The following is a 21227-nucleotide window of genomic DNA, read 5'->3' on the forward strand; positions in this document are numbered from 1 at the left end:
TGTTATTAAATAAGCCAATCATCCAACTTTGAGTAATTAATGTCCTTGGTTTTCACTTGAAAGCTTCACTTTCAGCGTGTTCATAAGAGACAAATGTCCCATTCCAAAAGGAATGAACATGAACTAACTCTTTTGGATGCCAGTTGCAAGAGGAAGAAGAAAATGCAATATTGACAGGCTGGATACAGCACAGCAATTCTGATTGTAGGCTAATTTTAGCTACAATGTGATGATTTCACCACATATAGTCAAGGATTTGATCTGTTCCCATCTGTGCATTATCTGTGTATCTAAACAATTGCCCTAATGCATTTGAAAACTTTAAAGTATAAAAACAAAACCAACAAAGCTGATGGTATCTCCAGATCACTGTGTGAAGTACTAATAAGCAGTTCTGTTATACAACCTGTGTTCAACAGACTGAAAATGATCTTTCCCAAATCCAAGCGACATCCTTCTGAAGCTGAAAGTGAGAGATTACAGCTGGCTGAGCATGCATTGTACTGTACACTCATTTTAAAAGCTGCCATTGTAAAAGACCTTCCAGGTTTTATGTTGGTTCCTTTGCTCTTCTTATTAAGAGCTGCAATGTTCCTCAAATTTAACAGTAATTAGAGGGGGATATGGAGAAAAACTAATGAGAGGGAGAGAGGTTTATTCTTCTAAAGACGTGCAATAAGATTAATAGCAAGGCTATGGGCTATATGTGTTATTTTTATTTCATCACCTCAAAACACGATAAATATTCTCACTTGGAAAAAATTACGAGTATAAAATTTAGTATTATCTTTACAAATCCTTTACAGCCTCAGTGTGTGACATCCTCTCTTGCCCCCCACCAGACAACAATTATGACACAGAAATACTCTCAGGACAGCAGTTGTAGAACTTGTCTGATGCGCTCGCACTTCCCAAGCAGGTTTGGGTCTTCTCCATCAGAACCATCAAATTCCTTCATAAAAGCTTCAGCTTTCTGCACAGTTTTGTCTCGTGCATTGCCCTGAAGCCCTTGCAGATAATCCAGTAAAATGGTGAAATACTTGTCTGGAACCTTGGAAGAAAAAACAAAAGGAAGGAAAGACAGGTTTATTATCTCCCCTCTCAATATGTAATCACAATCACGTCACTGCATCACCTGAAAGACAATTACGAGAATGACACAGGCTTTGGTGCTTGCCAAGGTCCAATTTCAAGTGGAAATCCAAGTGGAAATGTTTCCTGCCAATGTTCAAGCTGCCAGGAGGGATGGATGGACCCTGGTGAGAGGACTGTCATGTGCTCAGATGGGCAAAGCATCTGAGAGGAAATGCTCAGCAGATGTGGAAACGCTGATCAGCAAATGCAAACACTGCCTGACAGGGAGCCCCAGGCTCTGAGGGTTGGTGGAAGAAAAAAACAAAACTCATTAGCCAAACCCTCCTTTTGGAAACACACATGTAAATCTTACTAAATTCAGTGAGAATTGCATGCATATGTCTGAGGGAAGAATTTTGGTGGAATTCCCCTCACCCTTACCCAAAAAAATTGTTTGCTAGGATGAGATACCACCCACCATTGCACACTTTGACAGAATGCTTATACAAAAGAATTTAATTTAATTTGAAAAACAAACTCAAATTCAGACATATGGAAGTAATTTTTAAATCATGCTGACTAAAACTGATAGGCTCTACAAACATGTCTAACATTAAAAGCACTTTAGTCATCTACAGTTGCATTATCCACATTTCACTCCCTTTCTAATTAACTAGTCAGAGATTAAGTTTTAGCTTATCTGGTACAACATACAATTTAAATGATCATTATATTAATCTTGACAATAATTTAGCAAGGACTTTGGAATGATTTATTCAGTACTTCATACTGAAGTACTTTCAAAAGGAATATGTGAACAGACCTATGTTGATCTTAACTTCATGTTGTGTATCTGCGGAGCAGGTTTCAGCCAATAACAGGACATTTTTTGCTGTGAATCATGAGATGTTAAAATGATCTCACCCTGCAAATATGTTTCTCCATGTTTAACTTTACACATATAACTTGACACGAGTTAAGTTAAACACATACGTAAGTATTTAAAGGATTCGAGAGTAATTATTCGAGGGCGGTTTCGATTCTGCAAAGTATCAACATTTCAGAGAAGACAGAGCTTCAACAGACACTTAATTTACAACTTATTTCTCCATGGACATTTGGCAGCTGAACTTTGATCACTAAAACTTCTATCACTCCAAAAGAAGAGGAAGAAAGAATATTCCAACACTGCCTTCATCAATCAGGGGTATTACAAAGTAATAAATCAAAACCTAAGTCTGCGTTCAGCCTCGTAACTTGTACACTATGGAAAACCTTCTAATTCTTCACACAAACACTCTTGCATTAAAGAAACAATGCAGTTACAAAAGAAATATTAATTTTACAATGACTAACTCTGCAATGGATGATACATGAAGTGTTGCTATACTATACAAATCAAACACAATGAAAAATATCTGTATTTTTGAAAGTTTTCACTCACAGTAAGCTGGCACTAGTAACAGATGAAGTCACTTAGACACAGAGTGACAGTGTTCCTTTAATGTAGATATTCAGTACTGAGCTTTTAAAGTCAGCAACATTTCCACATTTCAAACCTTGGCCAAATTATCTCTGTAATTTACAACTCTTGTTCTCAGAGCTCATGGCATAGACATACCTGTGGAAGTACAGCTATTATTATATCATTTATGTGCATTGCTTGAGGGGGCAATTGAAAGTCTGCTCTAAATTTAGAAATCCTAAGTGTGCAGACTTAACATGAGGCTGCCTGAAGCCTAGAAAACATTTAGCATTTGGCCCTAAGGGTGTCCTAGTGTTCAAAAAGTCTGATTTTTTTTCTTTAACATAACACAGCTCTGAGGTTTATTTCATCAGGAGCTCACAACACAGCACCCCGTGGGCAAGGTAAGATCATATTTCCTCCTGACTTACACAGACAGCAGAGCCATAGCAAGGACTGGAACACACAAAGAAAGCTAATGAAATCCAAATTTTAATTCTTCAAATACAGTAGTACAAAAGCAGTAATTTCAGGGGTCTTGGTGAGGTTTTCCAAGGAGGAACACAATCTTTCTTCCAAGGTCAGTTCAAAGCTGGTTTGAAATTGGAGATCAAGATCTCCCAGCACGGCTCTGGAAGCCAAAGCCAGGCTTATGGGATTTTGTTATTATTCTTTTGTTAAACTGTTTTGACCTTTTTCTTGTTTCTTTTTCTCTTCACACACCAATCTTGCCACTGTCCTAACTTCCTAATATACACTGGAGCTGACTAATATGGAAATAGTCCCAAGTGAAATAATTCCTGTCTTTGGGAAAAGGAGCGAAACACTAGGAAAGAGTACCAGGAAAAGAACAGTTCTCACTTTTAAGTTATCCTCTGCAACTCTGTATTTTCAGACTTGGAGACCTGCAGACACCCATGTATTTTGCAAAGCAAACACAGACACCAGCAGAGAGAAGCTCAGCTCATTGCTGCCAGGCTGCATTTTGGATCACAGTCCAAAGAAGCTTCAACCACCCCACCATGCCCTGAAATCCAGAAGCTGAAGACTGATCTAGCAACTTCCTAAAAATGCTGTGCCAGATGATAAAGACCAACAATTAACCTAGTGTTTATTTAATCCTGGGTGCTGCAGAAGTATGCACACCATAGGTACACAGGCCTGGCTTGGAAGCTGTCAGCCAGCCACCAAATGGATTTTAAAGGAGCTTAAAACACCATTTATCTAACAAATTTTAAACCTTAATTTTTTTCTTACAGAAAGAGGCATATCAGTACAGGAAACTCAATTCAGGCCTTTGCATGGCTCTTCAGTAGGCATCCAAGTGACACCATGAGATCAAAGATGTGACTTAGGAAGGAAAGAAACTTCTGTCTCCTTTTGTACTTTAGTCATGCTTGGATTACCAACAGATTTCATTCTGCAATGGATAGGAAGTTGAATTTGGGTATAAAAAAATATTCAAAAGAAGCTGGGTGTGCCCTCCCTATGGTCCTGATGAAGAAAGAGACTTCATCACATGCTTAATTATAAGCACTTGAGCAGTTCTCCTAACTTCACTGAATCTGGATACAGATGTTAATCATTCTCTGAAGCTCATATTCAATGCTCCTCTGATTCTTAAACTACAAAATATGTGAATTCAGATAAATCAGAGCATTTCCATCAGAACTGTAAGAAAAGGGAAGTTTTGTTTCAGTGTTGAGAAATAAGGAGTTAAACTGTGTTTTGATACATAAACCAAATGCTACTTACAGTTCATTGTGTCCCAGCATATTTCAACACAAAACCAAAGTAAACAGGTAAAGAAAATAAAAACATCTTTCTGCCTGCCAAACAATTTCTAGGTAGCTTTGAAGAGCATACACTGATTTTGAAAGGTTGATAAAGGCTTTAAAGAGAGAAATTTAAAAAACAGAAGACAGAGCAAACAACACAGAGCCCAAAATCAAATTTGAATTCTGCAATCTTTTTAAAGTACTTACACCATGTGAACTTTTTTGCCTTCATGAAACTCTGCTGTTAATTCTCTGGCTGTCTAAAAAGGTAACACCCAATGTCAGGTGATTGGCTTTGGAGCTGCTGACTAATTTGGGTCAGGACAATTGGTATGAGTAAATGTTCAAGTGCACACAAAAAAATCAGCAAAACTTAACTGATTGTCAACAAAATGAACCAATAAGTGAGACACTGTGCAAATGGGCAGAGGTTTGTTCTATTGCACAACAAAATGAATGACCTGACACCTTCATTTGATACCACAATGGTCACATACTTATTGGAAATTCAATTAATGTTGCTTTTTAAGTTATGAAATGAACAGATTTCAGTATGAATTCAAGCCTGGCTTCTGGTTATACTTTATGCTTTTCACAATCAACATCAGGTTTCACTTATATTTAAATGAGAGAGCTATTTTAACATCTTGGCAATATGGTTGTACATCTTCCATGGAGCCCAGATATATCTGAAACAATATGAGAACTGTGGTTTGCAGTATTGGGTTCCACACTAGGAAATTCAAACTGAGGATATGACTCAAATTCTCAGCAAATTCCAGATTTAAATAAATCATGAATCTGCTTCTTTATGCTATACATCAAGTCCATCTCTCTTGCTATACATCAGATATAAAAATCTATGCACAGGACAATGATCACCAACAAAATAAAAAGATCAATGACAAGCAATAAGCAATTAAAATTTCAAGCTTCAGCATCTTGGTTAAAAACAAAGTACTTTTAAAGTTATTAAAAATTATGAGACAAGTGCATGGCTAGTACTAGGAAGTTTTGGTTAATAAAGAATAGCTATAGCTAATGTACAAGACTGTAACATATCTGTTCTGAGAAAAAGCAGCATGAATACAAACCTTCTCTTTATCATACATGTGCAGGAGAAGCCACGTCTGTCTGGTCTTCTGAAACTTCCATTCTTCTGGGTTTTTAGACCAGCTGTAGAAAATTAGGGGGGAAAAAAATTGCTTAAATGGAATACTGTGATATCAAAACATTCTTTATTTAGAAAATATTCCCTACAAGGCTTCCAAGTGACTTTGTATGCACGACACGGAATGTCACGGCACTGTGGGACACAGATACTGGCACACATTTTGTACAGGGCCACCTGGCTTTTCTGCAAAAAAGTATAAGATATATTATAGCCAAGAAAGTTAGAAATTTTCTTTAGAAAGCACTGATTCCTGGAAGTTAAATATCACATCCCACTCCTCAGCTTTGGCCAGTCCTTTATGACAGGTCATTGCCCTCATTTGGCCAGGAGAACCAAGCACCCCAAATCCTTACCCTTGCTGCAGGGCTGAGAATTTGGGGAGGTGCAGGGGACAAGAATCAATCTTGGGTTTCAGAAAGTTGCTGATTCACAATTAACTGAAATTTATATGAAATTAAGCAGCCTCTGAAGGACTGGAAGGAGAGACTTGGGCTACAATGGTCACCTCAGCAATGGCTGCAGCCCATCCCAGATGGCTGCACTAAACAGACAAAATTCATCCTTCAGGAGCAAAGGTTTTAAGGCTTGGGCTTGTCTAAATGTATGACTTAAATATTTATATTTATAGGCTAGAAAAATGGGGTTTTTATCTCTCTCTCTCTCTCACGAAGAATACTCAATACTGTTAAAAGTGAGGCTGAACAAATGATTAACATCTGCAAATGTCTGTTGGCTGTTTGGCAAACACATTTTCAATATACAAAATTTTAGCTGGGTTAAAATAGAACATTCATGTGCATCTTGAACATGTTTTTAAAGCTGGTATATTTTGGTTTAGATAAAGGCATTTATTTCTATTAAAAAATGAGCAAACCAGTAAATCTATCTATAAAATGAAGACTACTTTTTAAAATAATGTGCTTGAAAATTAGTATTGTGACATGTACAAAATCTGACAGTAAACTAAAGTATCATTTGAAAAAGAAGAAAAAAAATTAATGAGAAAACCCAGAAACTTTCACATTTATTTGATTTTTCTCTAAAGAAAATAGGCCTCCAGAGGGTAGCATGCAAGATGCCATTAATGCTCCAGCTTGTTTTACACAGCAATAGAGAGCACAGAAATCAGTTGAAAAGCCAGCTGGGTATGAGAATTAGTATTGTTTAAACACTGTCAAGTCTAATAAAGCAAAAGAGTCCTCATCTTTGGTGAATGCTGCACCAGCAAATACATTGTTCAGTCAATTCAATGAAAGAGAAAAAAAACTAGACCACAAATTTGTATAGAAAGGTTTCATGGAAGCCTCTGAAGAAAACCTAAAGAAAGAAATTATTGTCTTGATGTTCAAATTCAGAATAAAGAAAAAGAATCACAGCTCGTTAGGGTTATCATCAGCTAAATATATTAAAACAGCTTATAACCAAAATACAAGGTAAAAATCAGACAATTAACAGTAAATCAGGAAGGACAGAGAAAGCCAATAACCAAAATATATTCTCCTTTATGTGCTTGAGCTAAATTCTACAGATGAGCTGATTTAGAGGCTTCTTTTGGAATAATAATTTAGTAGCCAAATAAGTAGGCAGAAGTTTGCAAAATAGATATTGTACAAAAGCAGAAGGCCAAAGAGCCAACTGATACAAGTTATAGAATTAAATAAAATACTGTCATTATGGTGAAACCATCCCTTCTCCCATCACCCCCAGCCTAGAACCCAAAGTCCTTGTAAATCAAAACCACACAGCCCTTGGTGTCTTTGCAGCAAGGTGCCCAGCTGGACAACAAATGACACCACATGAAGTGGTGGCGAGGAGACAACAGAGAAAGAAGTAAAAATGGCTTTTCTTGTGGGTACAGTTTGTGGGGCCAACAGGGACCTGCTCATCTGTACCCATTGATTCTGTTAGCCAGGCAAACACAGCAGCTCCTAACAGAGAACTGGGACTTCTGCAGGAAGGCTTTCCAAACAAACAAAATAAAGCAATGACAGTGCTTTTTTAGCCTGTTCTTTTTTGAGGCTCATCCTCAAGAAGAAGAAGGTAACTTTAGAACTCTTTTCTACGTAAATAAAGCTGGAAACAGTTCACATTACAGTCTTTGCAAGGTGACAAGAATAAGCTGCATGACAGATCTGTGACTGCATCCCAGGAAAACAGTTCCTCTGCTAATGAAAGCCTTCAACATATGTTTGTATTTCTCTAAACTATTCTATGTATTTCAACATTTGTGATGATACCCATTGGTTGGGCACACCACAGAGCACTCTGAATCTTCTACTCTGATAATTTTATGTTTCTATCACAGTATCACCTGAGTACTGTTGGCATTGAACCTTAAACAATACAGCCTGATTTCACTTAATCTCCTATAAAACTATAGGATGTTAAAATATCTTTATTACCTGGTTTATAAACAACTGAGACCAACAAATGAGTGCACTATAAGGTTAATTGCTCTTATTAACCTATTACCAAAACCATATGCTCTCTTCTACAAGTTAAGGAGAGTTGTTGTACTCCTGTATCCAAGACTCCATATGGACTTTAACTCCTGTGAATTCTCTTGCAGAAACAAACAAAAGTTTAAGCTTCTCTTCCTGAAAGTTTCTGCTCTATATACACCACAGTAATTCATATAAACAACAAATACTTTAACATAATCAACTGCAGAAAGTACATTTGTGGCCATTGCAGCCCCAGAGCCTCACAAGCCATTTCTTTTGTTGTGTGATCTGTCCTATTAGAATTAAACACTACATTATTACAACTAGAAAAAATAGTATTTTCCTTGATAGCTATGGGTGTACTCCTATTTTCAGAAAATACTCCTAAGTTTTTAACCATTCATGGTTTTATTAACAATGCCTGTTTCTTCCCCTTCAGGAAAATGGTCCTTCTCTTGACCCGAATTCCGACCAAACTGCGGGCAAAACTCTCCTGATAATGGGTGCACAATCTTTAATGCAGATAACATGACAGCTGTCCCCCAACAGTTATTAAAATAAAACTTCTCCACTGATTGCTGTGATTATGGCAGCTTTTTCGTACTCCTGTGACAGCTTTAAAATCTATGGAAAAAAATCACTCCATGACAAAGTGAGAGGAGTACCCCCTGTTATCAGGATGCCATCATTAGTACATTTTTAGAAATGCTCAGCTTCTAAACTAGAAAACTTCAACCCTTACAACATAAGAGAGATTTCATTTTGCTGTTTACATGCAGATAAGCTTCCTTGACATACTACAGCAGGAAAAAAGGCTTTTCCTTCGAGTGATCAAATATACAGAGCAAAACCAACCACATTATAGTTAAAGCCCCTCTTTTTAGAGACAATTGCAACCTCTTTCTTAGCTTGGATTCATTTGATAGCTTCTGGAATGATCTGTGTCAGGATCTAGTACAAACTATGGAATTGGTTGAAAAATATACATGTGTAAAACATGTATTTTTCCAGTGTGCCTCGAGCTAATTTTCAATACATTGTACAAACACTAATTGCCTTCTTTACACAGCTAATGTTTGAATCTTTCTCATGAGCTCCAGCTCATTGAAAAAACACATTGGTTGACTTTAGTTAAAGAGAACTTAAATGTTTGTGCAAATGATCCCCCTAAATGGCTTTGAAATTGAATAGACAGAGGAAATGAACCAAATAAATCAAGCAGCTTAGGAAATTTTACATTTGGGCTTTTGTTTCGTAGCAGGAGAGTCTCATGTAGAAAAGCTGCCCAAGATTCTCACTGGTCTATCTCATAAATGATTTTTAGTGTGTCTACAGTCGTCTCCCATAAATCTAATCCCAAAACATGGGAATCAGGCAGTGGAAGGAGGCAAACAGAAGGAGACTGGAGCATGCAGGGCAGAGCTCTCACTGGGGTGTCCCGGGAGAAGGAGATGGGGAAGGGAAAGCAGGCAAATTGGTTCCAGAAACACAGTATGAGAAAAACATTATTGTTACAAATTGGATTCAGGAAGTCAACACAATGCATCTGCTGAAACTACTGGCCAGGACAAAACTCTACAGAGCTGTCACAACCAGCAAATAATCACTGAGTGGAGAAAAGCTCAGGGCTGAGAACCAACCATTTTACTGATTCCACTTGAAAAAATTATTGGGTGGGAGACAAGTCTCCAGAAACCAGAAAGACAGACAGGGATGTGACTGCTGACACCTTCCAGAGCATTGCTGTGTGCCAGATACACCACAGGGACACCTCACCTACATCCACTGCTCCTGATGAGTGCCCTGGCAGTGCAGCCCACCCTGGATACACCTTTCAGCCTCAGTATCTATCCAAGAAAAAGCAGATTGCCACCAAATTTGGATTTCTCCAGCATACACCCCAGGTTTAGCAGCAAGGAATTAACTTGAAAGTTTTCTCCAGCCCTGAGGAGCAGCTCAGAGCACAATCTCCTGCAGCTCTCCTGTGATTTTTCCCATGTCTGACATTCCCAAGCTTCCCTCAGAGGAGGGACAGAGCCACGGGTCTGGCCCATTGCACCAACGTCAGGGCTCCACTGAAAAGATCTATGGAAAACATTAAAAGCATCTACAACACTACACAGAAATGGTCACATTCTTCCTCTGGGTACTTTTCTGCTTTGATACCCAGTTATTCACCCCTCTGCAACCTGTCCTTAAAGATCACCTGTGTCCCTCCACATCAAAGGAGGCTGAACAGGAGTTAAGGCACACGATTAAGACTTGCAGGAATCAAGTGAGACCCTTTATTCCCCAAACTCTCTGCAAACAGCATCATTCCTGAGCTCACCACCCTACCCATAAAATGTGGATAACAGGTGTTTCCTCAATAAAGAACAACCACACTCAAAAAAATTCCCTTAAAGATATTTAAAGCCTTGCTGAAACCCTTGGCACTCAAGGGATGGGCTGGAATATTTCACAGTGCAATGCATACAATTGCAGCCTCTTTAAAACCCCATGCACTGGGGCTTAAGACAACTCACTGCCCTTATAAGGCCCAAATTTGGAAACTCTGAATGCTGTTATCAGGGCAGTCCAGAGGTGAGCCCAATGCACATATGGCCAACAGGTGAGCAGGGAATGCTGCACCTCAAAGAGGCTCCCTGTAACCCCTGGAAGCAGCACAGAGGGGGCAAAAATTTGGCAAAAGCTCACTCTTGTGGGAGAAGAGCCATTTCATGGATGGAGGTTTTATATGGATATATAAAAAATATATGGATGTGGATGGAAGTTTAACATATGCCCTTATAGAGCATATAGTGAAGTAGGAATAATAATTTTTTCTCCAGTTACAACACGTCCAATTATTTAAAGGGAAATGTAAAAGCGTTTATTTTTATTGGGGGTATTCAGAGTTTCTTCTATTTCTCTCAGGGGTATTTAAAATGGATTTACTTTTACAAAGATGTTTTTTGAATGTCTGCTGTTCCACACAAAACTGCATGCCCAGAAAGCTGCCTCATGGTGAACTTCATTGCTCAATCCAATGTAAGAAGAAATCTCAGTTCAAGAGTGTGTGATGCTGATTGTCCTCATTTGGAAAGAGCAGCCAAAATTTAAATTTTGATTGATTTTCTGAGACTGGACTGGAATGGCTGTAGTTAAAATCCTGGAAGCACAGACCTGTGGTAAGACCCAATATTAAGCATAAGAGACAACGACAGCCTTGAACTGTGTTTTTCTCATGTTATGGATGAATCTGTTTGTGTCCCAACTCCAATCCCTGGAGGAAGTTAATATATTTATGCTGATATTCTCAAATCCAGTTTGGAATCTAACTAAATTATGACTCAGATAAAGGTTTTTCTTATTTTCCTGGAAGAAAGAAAAGACACTAATAGAGCTCATTTGCCAAAAGAAAACTTTCTAAAATTGTCAACAGATTTTAGAATCAGTGCCACATTTTTGGTTGAAAATCCTGGCATCATTTATCAATCTGTGGTTTAAAAACATTTTTTAATATATTCTTCCATCTGGTTTAGACACAGTATAATGACTATAGACTTGTGAAAAGGCAAGGGGAGGAAGCCTTTTTTTAAATTTAGGAATCACACATGCAGGAAAAAATAAATGTGCTTTCAAGTGTCCCATTTTTGTCCTGATGTCCAGTATTAGGACAGATTGCATCTGATTATATCTGTGCAGCAAACAGGTCAGGATTTTCTTAGAAAGTATTTATAAAGTGAAAGGAAGGGGCCTTTGTGCCATATAAAGCCAAGTTTGATTAGATCTACATAAAATATTTATCACAGCTTATCTTTTATTGCATGTACTTTTATCACTTGCCATTATTTGTAAGGTTTTATATTATGTTTGCATCCTGCAGCTTCAGCCATGCTAGAAATCCTCTTCCTCCCCCACCACAGGCTCTGTTCAAACGCAACATGAGACGTTCCCTTGAAGAGCTTCAAGTATAAACAGATGAGACAGATGATTGGTGGGAAGAAAAGTTGACCCAGAAAATTGTAACAATGCCTCAAAACCATGCAGCAGGTCGTGAGGAGAGCTCCTGTCTCTTACATCTGGTACAATACACGTGGGGAGCCTCCCTGTGATTCAACTTCTCACAGGCACCAACCCATCTGCAAATGCCAACAGCATTCAACCTTTGCAATTTCTTTAAAAATTATTTTCCTGATATAGTTATTTAGTTGCTGGTATCCACATTAGCCTACCTGCAGCAAAACTGCATTTTGATTTGAACAATATATATATAGCAGTAATAACATGCTGAGAACTTGCTGTTGTTTTCAGTAATAACAAAAAGGTCAGGCTTGAAAGCCCACAGCTACTATTACTGTATTTCTAAGCTAAATGTGCTTTTTATTTTACATACATTCATAAAAAGAACACAAACAGGAGGTGAATTATCACAGAAGAAGAATAAAAAATAGAATTTGAGCCCTTCACAGCCAATCTGTTCTGCTCCTGCAAGGAATATACAATCAAGTGCTATCCCAAAGTCCCATCTCCTCTCCAGATGTCCATCTTTTCTTGCACTTAATTCTGGTCACACTGATTCCTGCACCAGAAATAAGGGAAAGGGAAAATGAAAACAACTGTTATGGCTCCCTCCCATGAAGAACATCCTGGGGGGTACGAGGAGATAAAGAGGGCCCCACACTCTGTATGAAAATCATGTAAGGAGCCAGCTGCACGTAAAATCCTTCCCAAAAGTTGGCGCAAGTCCATTTATAGAAATGCTTTCTGAAGATCAGATGAGCGATATGCTACCAGACCCAGAAAAAACAAATATGGTCAATTCTCTTCTTCCTTACACCAAAAAATGTCTAATTGTGGTACAGAACACTCCTGCAAAGGCACAGATTCAAGCTGAGGAGTTCATTTTCACTGCTTTTTAAATTTTAAATCAGCTTCTAAAACTTTAAATGTCCAAACAACAAAACAAAACAAAAAAAAAGTACACCATCACAAAAAAATCCCCACCAAAACCCACAACAACAAAACCCACCAAAAAATCACCCAAACTTTTGTGTTTTATTAATAAAACACAAGAAATGTATGAAAGTGTCATGGTTCTCCATGTAGCAATGTTAAAAATAATGCTGGAAGAGAAAAAAACTTGATGTGAAACTTTATCAGTGAAAGCTTTTAAGGCAGGATGAAGAAATGGCCACTTGGAAGAGGATTTGGATTCTGAAGTTGGCTGATTGGTTTTGCTCTGAACCAGCCAGGACACCCAAGAACCAATTTAGTGCTCATTACACTGAGCTGAAGGTTTGTGTTCCCCAGTTCTGCACAGGCTGTTTCAGGAAGCCCTGAGGCTGCAAAGTGATGCTGGCACCCTGGGAAGGTGCCTAATCCAGCTGGGCCACTGAGCAGCAGCACTGCTGAAAACGGGCTCCCCTTCTGTACCCAGATGTCTTCAATTTGTCAGGTTGGGTGTTTCTGTGTGGTTTTTCTCTTTGCAAAAGCCTAAGGGATTTCCACAGCCAAGGGATTTCTGCAGTTCCAAAGTCCAGAGCAGCATTTCACTGTAACAAGGAAAAGCTGTGCTCTGGTTCTGCTAAGGAGATGCCAAATGCTGCCCTGCACCACATCCCAGAACCAGGCACATCTTTCCTTTCTGCCTCAGCATCCAGCAGATCTAGTCCCAGCTACAAGGAGCCCAGCTGGCCTCTCCTCCCCACAAGATTCAAATCCTCTTCCTGCACCTTTCCCAGTGGGGTTTCCCCAGGTTTTTGAGGAACAGGAGCTGCTTAGAGGGTGGACCATGGTCTAAGAGAACCTGAGGGGTGAAACCCAGCTCAGCAGTCTGGAGGATGGCCAGGCAGGATGGGTGCCAGCAGCATCTGTGAACAGGTACCACCAGTGTCCTCTCCTTGCCTGACAAACCTGGCAAAGAGCTGCCCTCAAATCAATCCCATCCCTTGTGGTATCCAGGAACTCCCTCATCCACCCTCCAGAAAAGGGCAAATTCCCCCCTCAAATGGAAGTTGAACCTTGAGCCTGTGCTGCAGGACTGACCCTGTAACTCTTCTACAGAGCTGGCTTGTTCTGATGGCAATGTCCTGTAGGTATAGAACTGTCAAACTGTCACATTTTGGATTGTCAAATTCCTTCTGAGCCTCTTTACTGAAGCGAGTTCTGTTAGGATAGTATTGAAGAACTGCTACTTATTAATTTGGATACCAGCCCTTGATGCACTGTTGCAGCAATTTCATTTGCAAGATTTGTTTTAAATTCTAAATGAAATCCAAGTATTTTTATTGCTGGCTAGTTAGGCAAAGTTCATTTTTGCTACAGAAAAATGTAGCCCTCTTCAAATAACCCATCCCACAAGTGGCTCTTACAGTGCATCTGAGAAATACCACATTTGGAGTTATTCTAGACCAACAAGAATATATATAGAAACCTTTAAAAAATCCCAAAACAAAAAGACACGTCAGCCATCCTTGTCATTTTTGACATGTCAGCCTGGACATCCCACAGCAGCATTCATCAGAAGTATGGCAGAGGTGGATGGAGTGCTGCAGGCCCCATGGCATCTGAATCTCCCAGGCTGTAACCTTACAGAATGAGGTTACTTTTCTTTTTGCAGAAGAGCTCTACAAAGGGACAATATCAAGATCAACCTAGAAGAGTTCAGCAGTTCACAGCCCAATCACATTTTTTTGATTTAGCTGAGATCTCTCACTGCATAATAAAATCTGCTGTCACACCAAGGTGTTTAGGGCAGTGTAAGATTCCCCCCTTCTAATACCCTGCACTACTAAGATTTCAAGTCATGTATGCTTAAAGAAATTGATCTGCCAATTACTGCTTTCTGCAGATGGCTCTCATTCCAATTCAATTTCATTCGTATAAAAGTAATTACTGATACCTTTTTAGGCATCATCTTATTAATAAATGTGTGAAGGAGGAGACAAGTTTTATTAAGGAACTAGTTTTATTATTTCAAAAACACTTCTTGTTATTCTAACTCTGGTTAGGATGCCTTGACAGCTCCCTGGAGCTAATTGATTAATAATCATTGCCAACTGCATTTTAAATTTTAATTCTGGCTTTGGCTGACTAGTCTAAATGATTCCCTAGAGCTATGAAACTCTTCACCACTACTATGAGTATTTGGGCACTGGATGAATAGTCTGAATGTGTTTGAGGAAGTGAGCAGTGGTGTTAATTCTCCCAGATCTGAATTTTATGACACAGAGAAAACATAAAAACTCCCTTTTGTGCTTCTGCCATGTCAAGAAGCTAGTCTGAATGGAGGAAGATGGGTGAGCTCAAAATGCCTTTTTCAAAGCCAGAAGGAGGGTTAAGGATGGGATGCCTGGGCTTGGAGCCAGGAGTGAGGCAGGGAGTTTGGAGAGCCAGGGGAGAGCAGACTTCAGAAGCTGGGAGAAAAAGCTGTGCCTCACACTCCTTCAATGCAACCTCCCTGCAAATGAAACATTCCCAAAATAAAGTAAATAACCCCTGCCATCTGCTTTTAGTTAAAAAATATCAAGAGGTAGTTTGCTGTAATACTTGTATGTGAAATGGATTATTTTAATTATTCTGGTTTTATTTGACCTGAACACTGCCAAATTCTCTCCAAAGACGAATGGAAAAGATCAAAGTGCTTGTGTGAGGTTTTGAGCACTTCAGTGAGGAGTGATGATGTCTCCTTACTGTCAGGATACAGTCCTGAAGCAGACTGGTCTGTTATTAAAGACTTCTGAATCTCCCTCATATATCTCACAAGGTTTCAGAAAGTAATACCAGATGAAATAATATATTAAAGCTGCTTAATTATTCAATTAGATGCAATCTCTTTTGTACAATACTATGGAAAGATGAAAGCCGCATGTCAGCGATAAATATCTAAATATCTATTAAATGGCTACATTTAATAAACTGTTAAGAAAATTCATTTATGCTAAATTTTATTTTACTGGAAATGAGATATTAAAAAAGGAGACATCATTTTTTTCCTAACCAGGTTTGGAAATCAAGATGCTATTTTACAGGAAAGACGATCAGACAAAGAAACCTTAACTATTTTTATCCGAGTATTCATGGATTTAATACATGTAATCTAGTTTTCCCCATCTAAGGAAGCACTTTACAGGTCCAGCAGTTAAGTACTGCTAATACAACTTATAATTGTGACAACATATATGTGAAAAATTGCAGAAGCTTTAGCCATCCTGTTGATAAAATTATCATTAAATAAAAGCAAAGATGAGATGCCACTACAGAACAAAATCCAAGCAACCTTCACTTTCAAAAGAAGGAATTGAGAAAAACCCTGCAGGTGTGTTGGGAGCAGACATTGGTACAGGGCCAAAGAAAACAGAGCCTGTGCTCAGATGAGAAGAAAGTTAAGTCTTCTTTCCCTCATCTCACTTCTCTGAAAGGAGACCTTTGGACAGTACAGGGACTTTGTTGAGTCACCAACTTCATCACTGTTTAATTTATCACCTGAAAAATGGGGTAACATAACACTTTCTCAAAAGCTGTCATAATGAGAGTGAATAAATCAGTGTCAAAATACTTCTCATTTACTTATCATAACACAGTTGTGATATGCTATCAGGAAAGGTATGATGGAAAAGCAAATTATCATTGCTATGGTGGGGAGAAGATACAGACAGAATGTTTAAAAAAACATATAAAAATCTCTTTAAAGATAGGGCTGAGCAGTCAGGTATTTTTCAGCTGATGCAGTAAATGATAGATGTCAGATGAAAGGATTTGTGAATTCATGTTAATGATGTTATTAAATACACTATTTCCATATGAGAATGTTTGAACAAAATGCCCAAGTAAATATTTTGACAGCTTTGTTTCACACTGAAAAAATGGTAGAAGTGCAAAGAGACAGAAGGTTCCAAAGTAAATCACTCTGCAGCTTTTACTGAAATATGCTTTGAGAGGTGTACTTGTGACTTTCCATAAAATTAATTCAAATATTTAGAAATACAAATAATCTGAGCCATAAAGAGCCATAAAGCAAGATTAGAATTCCCAATTCCATTTTTCTTCTTTTGTTAAAATTAGTGACCATTTATGGTTATGGAAATTAGTAAAGAAATCTCTTTCCTCTGAATAAACTAAATAGGACAATGAGGAGATTCTGAAAGATGGAAGAGCTACTGACTCCTACTGAGGAACATTTACCATGGACCTGAGCTTTCCTTTCCTTCTCCACTCAAGCCATACATTAGTGCTTATCAAAGGGGTAAGAAAGCTACTCCAAACCCATTCCCTATAGGAAATACTTTATCCAGTATAATATTAACAGCTAAGCCATAAAAGTTTTGGTTCAGGGAAGGTTGTATTAGTCCAGCTGCTCTTCCAAAGCTCAAGTGAATGAGTTGCATCATAAGCATTTACTAATTTGGCTGGAAAATCATGCAATCATTGATGTTTCTAAAACTTCCTTCTGAATGAGTTGAAAATACCACAGAAATACTTGCAACATCTCTGAACTTCCAGGTATAACTAAGGATAAAAGTCTTAGAGCCTGACATTTCAGAACCTCCCAAACACCTATTTTGTCTCTAGAAACCAGAGCTGCTTATCCAACAAGCTGGATATGGCAAAATATACATCTGAAAATAGTTATAAGTACCTAGGATCTTCATAATTCACTCCACAACTTTGGAGAGGACTTGCTAGAGATTATAAGAATGAAATTATTTTACAGGAATTCTGTCCATCTGGAGCATTTCCAGGATAGTACTCCAGATACCCAGAATATATTGCTAAGGTCTGTTTTCTTCCCAGAAATTCTTGGTAAAAATAGCTAAGATTGGCTCTGAGCCACTTAAAAGGGGTTTTGTTGTTGTTCTTTCTTTTGGTTGCTGTTTTTAGACTCTTTAGTAAATGATATTATTTGTCAGCATTACCTTGAACCGACAAGTTTATCTTCAGCAGCAGCTGAAGAAGCCTTGGTGCCCATTCTGGCTTAGAAGTGTTGTCACTTATAAATCAGTAACAAGCAGTGCCTCTCATCTGCAGAGAGATGAGAGCTTCCTAATTCAGGCTCATCTGAGTGTTAACCTGGCTGTTCAGTTTCCAGAGAAAAGTATTCCTGCACAAGCACTAGTGCAGGCATCTCTTCACCATCTGCATTGCAAAACTGGATTTGAATGGAAGACGTTTCTTTTGGTGAGCACTCTTCACACAAAGTCTGGCTCACTCACTCTGGAGAGCTATATTATTTATAAGTGGAAAAAGAGCAGAGAGATAGATAAGGAACAGTAATCTGCATGATCTCACTAAATTAAGAGTAAAATATTCATGTGCTTCTTGCAAAGCAGCGAAATTGTTGTATTAGAACCATAAAAAGCAGCTAACCCAGCAAGAAGTTAATAACAGTTTAAAAGCAATTTCTGCACAATCTGACATCCTGTGGATGTCATGTGGGGGTTAGAAAAACACTGGCATGTCTCCAACACATATCTACATCTCACTTGCCATCAAGATATAGAAAAGTGAATCCAGAAGTCAATGACTCTATCACAGGGAATGAAAATCATCGACTCAGGCTGCCACCAGACATCTTGATTAAACAGGCAGAAGCTGAGTAGTGCTGTTACTGAGAGTGTAATGTGACAGTCACAGAATCCTAAATGCACAGTTTGAATAACCAGAGGATAATGTGAACACTGATACCTGGAAATGGGTATTCATAAAGCCAACTCTGAAACAGGAGCACATCTGACTCGCTGCAGCAAGGCTGAAGAAGGATGAGAAACCCTAAAAAATGTGTAACAGCTACAGTGATATATTCTAAATGCCAACACTGTCATTTACACAAAACTCAGTGATAGTTTGAGGGGAGAAAAAAAGTATTTTATTGTTCAGAAAATTCGATGTGAAATCTCTACATTCTATGGCTCAAAGATGAATCCAATGCTGCTGCCCACAAAGCAAAGCCAGAGTGAGAGTGAGCAGGGAGGAATCACAGACCCCCAGTCCCTTCTGCTGGAAGGCAGCTCCAGTAAAACCACATTTGCTTGCAGGTGTCACATTCCAGAAGGATCACAGGCACAGGAGTTCAAAGAAGAGCAACAGAGCACATCAGGGACTGGAAGGAGCAGTAGGAGAGGAAGGATCATGGATGTGCTGCTTCACTGGAGGGGCAGTGAGACAGAGAAACCCACTCAGCCACCAGCAGGATGTAAACACCAGGATGGGAGAAAATATTTATGAACCGTGGGGCAACACTATGATTTAAAAAAAACTTGCTTAATAACAGGTCCAAGTCAGCAGAACAATTTTTCTGCTTCATATACCTTACCAGCAAGTTTTGTCTTCTGCAGAAGATAATGTGCTTGAGCATGATAACAGGATAGCTCTAAGCAGCACAAAATCTGTGGAGTGAATACACCCCCTCCACCTACCCCCACCAGAATAACTGCTGGCATACCCACACCCTAAAAATAGGAAAGGTGTGGGCATTGCAACAGAGAGCTTTGTAGAGCTTGTGAGTAATGTCAGGGCTGCTAGGGAACTGCAAACAAACTGAGGTGGCTTCATCAGATGAAGTTACACAAGGGAGTGTAGGATAATGACAAGGTAACTCACTCTGAGCAAGCTGAGACTCCTTTGCCACCAACAGAGACAGTGGCTGCCTTTAAAATGAGGAAGATCTCATTTTCTTAACATCAAATGGAAAATTTGCAGCTTTAGAGACATGCTGCTTTAGGTCAAAGAGGAATCCCACTTAGGGGCAGGTCAGGTCCTGGTAAAAATAAGAAGTCAAGCAATATAGAAACTTGGAGAAGTGCTAAAACAAATTCACTGATCTCTAGAGTATTAGGAAAAGTTCAAGTCTTTGAAATCAGATAGCAGCAAGTGCCTGCCCGAGTTCATATAAAACAGAACAACCCCAAATGCAAATTTATCCTGTATCTGACTCTGGATTCATGAGGCTTCTTACAGAACTAATGAATATGACAAAATGACTAAAAGCATGTAGGAATAGATTAATTACACCCATAGTTAAGGCTTGCCCCAGAACCTTTAAAAATAACCCTGGGATTATTAAAGCAAAACCATTCCCCTTCACTTTGCCCCTAATCTTTGAGGAACTGCTGCTCTTTCAAGACACCTTAAAGCCCCAATTGTTGAAGGGAATTCAGGAACACTGCTGTGTCTAATTACAACACTTGCTCTTAAGTTCACACACTATTTTTGTTACCAGCTAATGAAGATTCATTACTTGAGCAGTTCTCCTGCAATTCAAGATAACTGATGAGCTTAGATAAATGCTGCACCTTGCAATCAGGAAGGAAAGTTGATCTCAGTTTTGGAGAGCAGGGGAAGGAGAAATGCCATTAAATGCTAAAGTTAGTTGCTATCCAACCCAAGGAGTTAGTCTCTGAAGGAAAAAAAAAAGACCTGTGTATGTTTAGATTTCTAGTTTATTCTTCATATCTAAAAGCTTCAGCTGTTGCTGGTGAAACATTAACATCAGTGCCAAGTTTGAAATTAATACTGGTATAGGCCAGCACCAATGAAAATTATTTAAATTCAGAATCAAGTATCAAAAGCCATCACTGACCCTGGCTAAAACAGCAACCTGTGAGAAACAAAACAACTTTGAAACATTATGAATCAACAAAGGAAACGAAATGTGACACAAGCCCACTCGAGGTGCTTTAAAATTAGAAACTTGTTTTCAACATTAATAAGCACGGTTGTGTTTGTACAAGAGCTCCTCCAATGGAGGCACCTGTCCCAGGAGGGGTTGGATGAATGGGTCTGTGATTTCCTGAAGGGCCACCATCATCTGAGCTGTTTGGCCACAAATCTCAGATATTGCTGCCCACTTTACAGCCCAGCACCAGCCTCTCCTGGTTCCTTCAAAAATCAGAAACTTCAGAGTGAACACTAATCCACCTCCTGATTCCCTTCTCCAGATAGCCTCTACTCCAGAAGGAGTAAAAACTTGATATGCTTCCTATATGTCATTTCTATTTCTACATCTATATAATATATGACATGCATTAAAAAAATAGCAAACTATATTAAAAAAAAAAAAAATGCTTCCAGCAACAGCCCTCAAATTTCTGTATTCTTTGAAAGGAAGAACAACATTTCAGCTTTAAAATCTCCCAGGCTTGGCAGTGTTTGTAATAAAGTCTGACTGAGGACCAGGATCTGTTTCCATTGTGCAAACCCAGCAGATAAACAACTGCCCTGGGTTGTCCAGGGCTGTCAGCAGCGCTGCCACCACACTCAGCAAAAACCACCTTGGGATCTGCAGAGTCAGATGATTTCCTCACGCCATG

General features: G+C 38.9%; 1 protein-coding gene across 2 annotated transcripts in view; it reads right to left on the minus strand.

The window, feature by feature from the left end:
• Positions 1–694: 694 nt before the first annotated feature.
• C14H7orf50 (chromosome 14 C7orf50 homolog) overlaps positions 695–21227 on the minus strand; it is a 119706-nt gene continuing 99173 nt past the window's right edge. For both annotated transcript variants that reach the window (XM_050980011.1, XM_050980012.1), the window contains 2 exons: positions 5412–5493; positions 695–1051 (listed from right to left, as the gene is read on the minus strand). In XM_050980011.1, coding sequence (XP_050835968.1) covers positions 869–1051; positions 5412–5493 — 265 coding nt within the window. In that variant the 3' untranslated portion in view covers positions 695–868. The remainder of the gene's footprint in view (positions 1052–5411; positions 5494–21227) is intronic.

This window comes from Serinus canaria, chromosome 14, assembly GCF_022539315.1.
Source record: "Serinus canaria isolate serCan28SL12 chromosome 14, serCan2020, whole genome shotgun sequence".
Lineage (NCBI taxonomy): Eukaryota > Metazoa > Chordata > Aves > Passeriformes > Fringillidae > Serinus > Serinus canaria.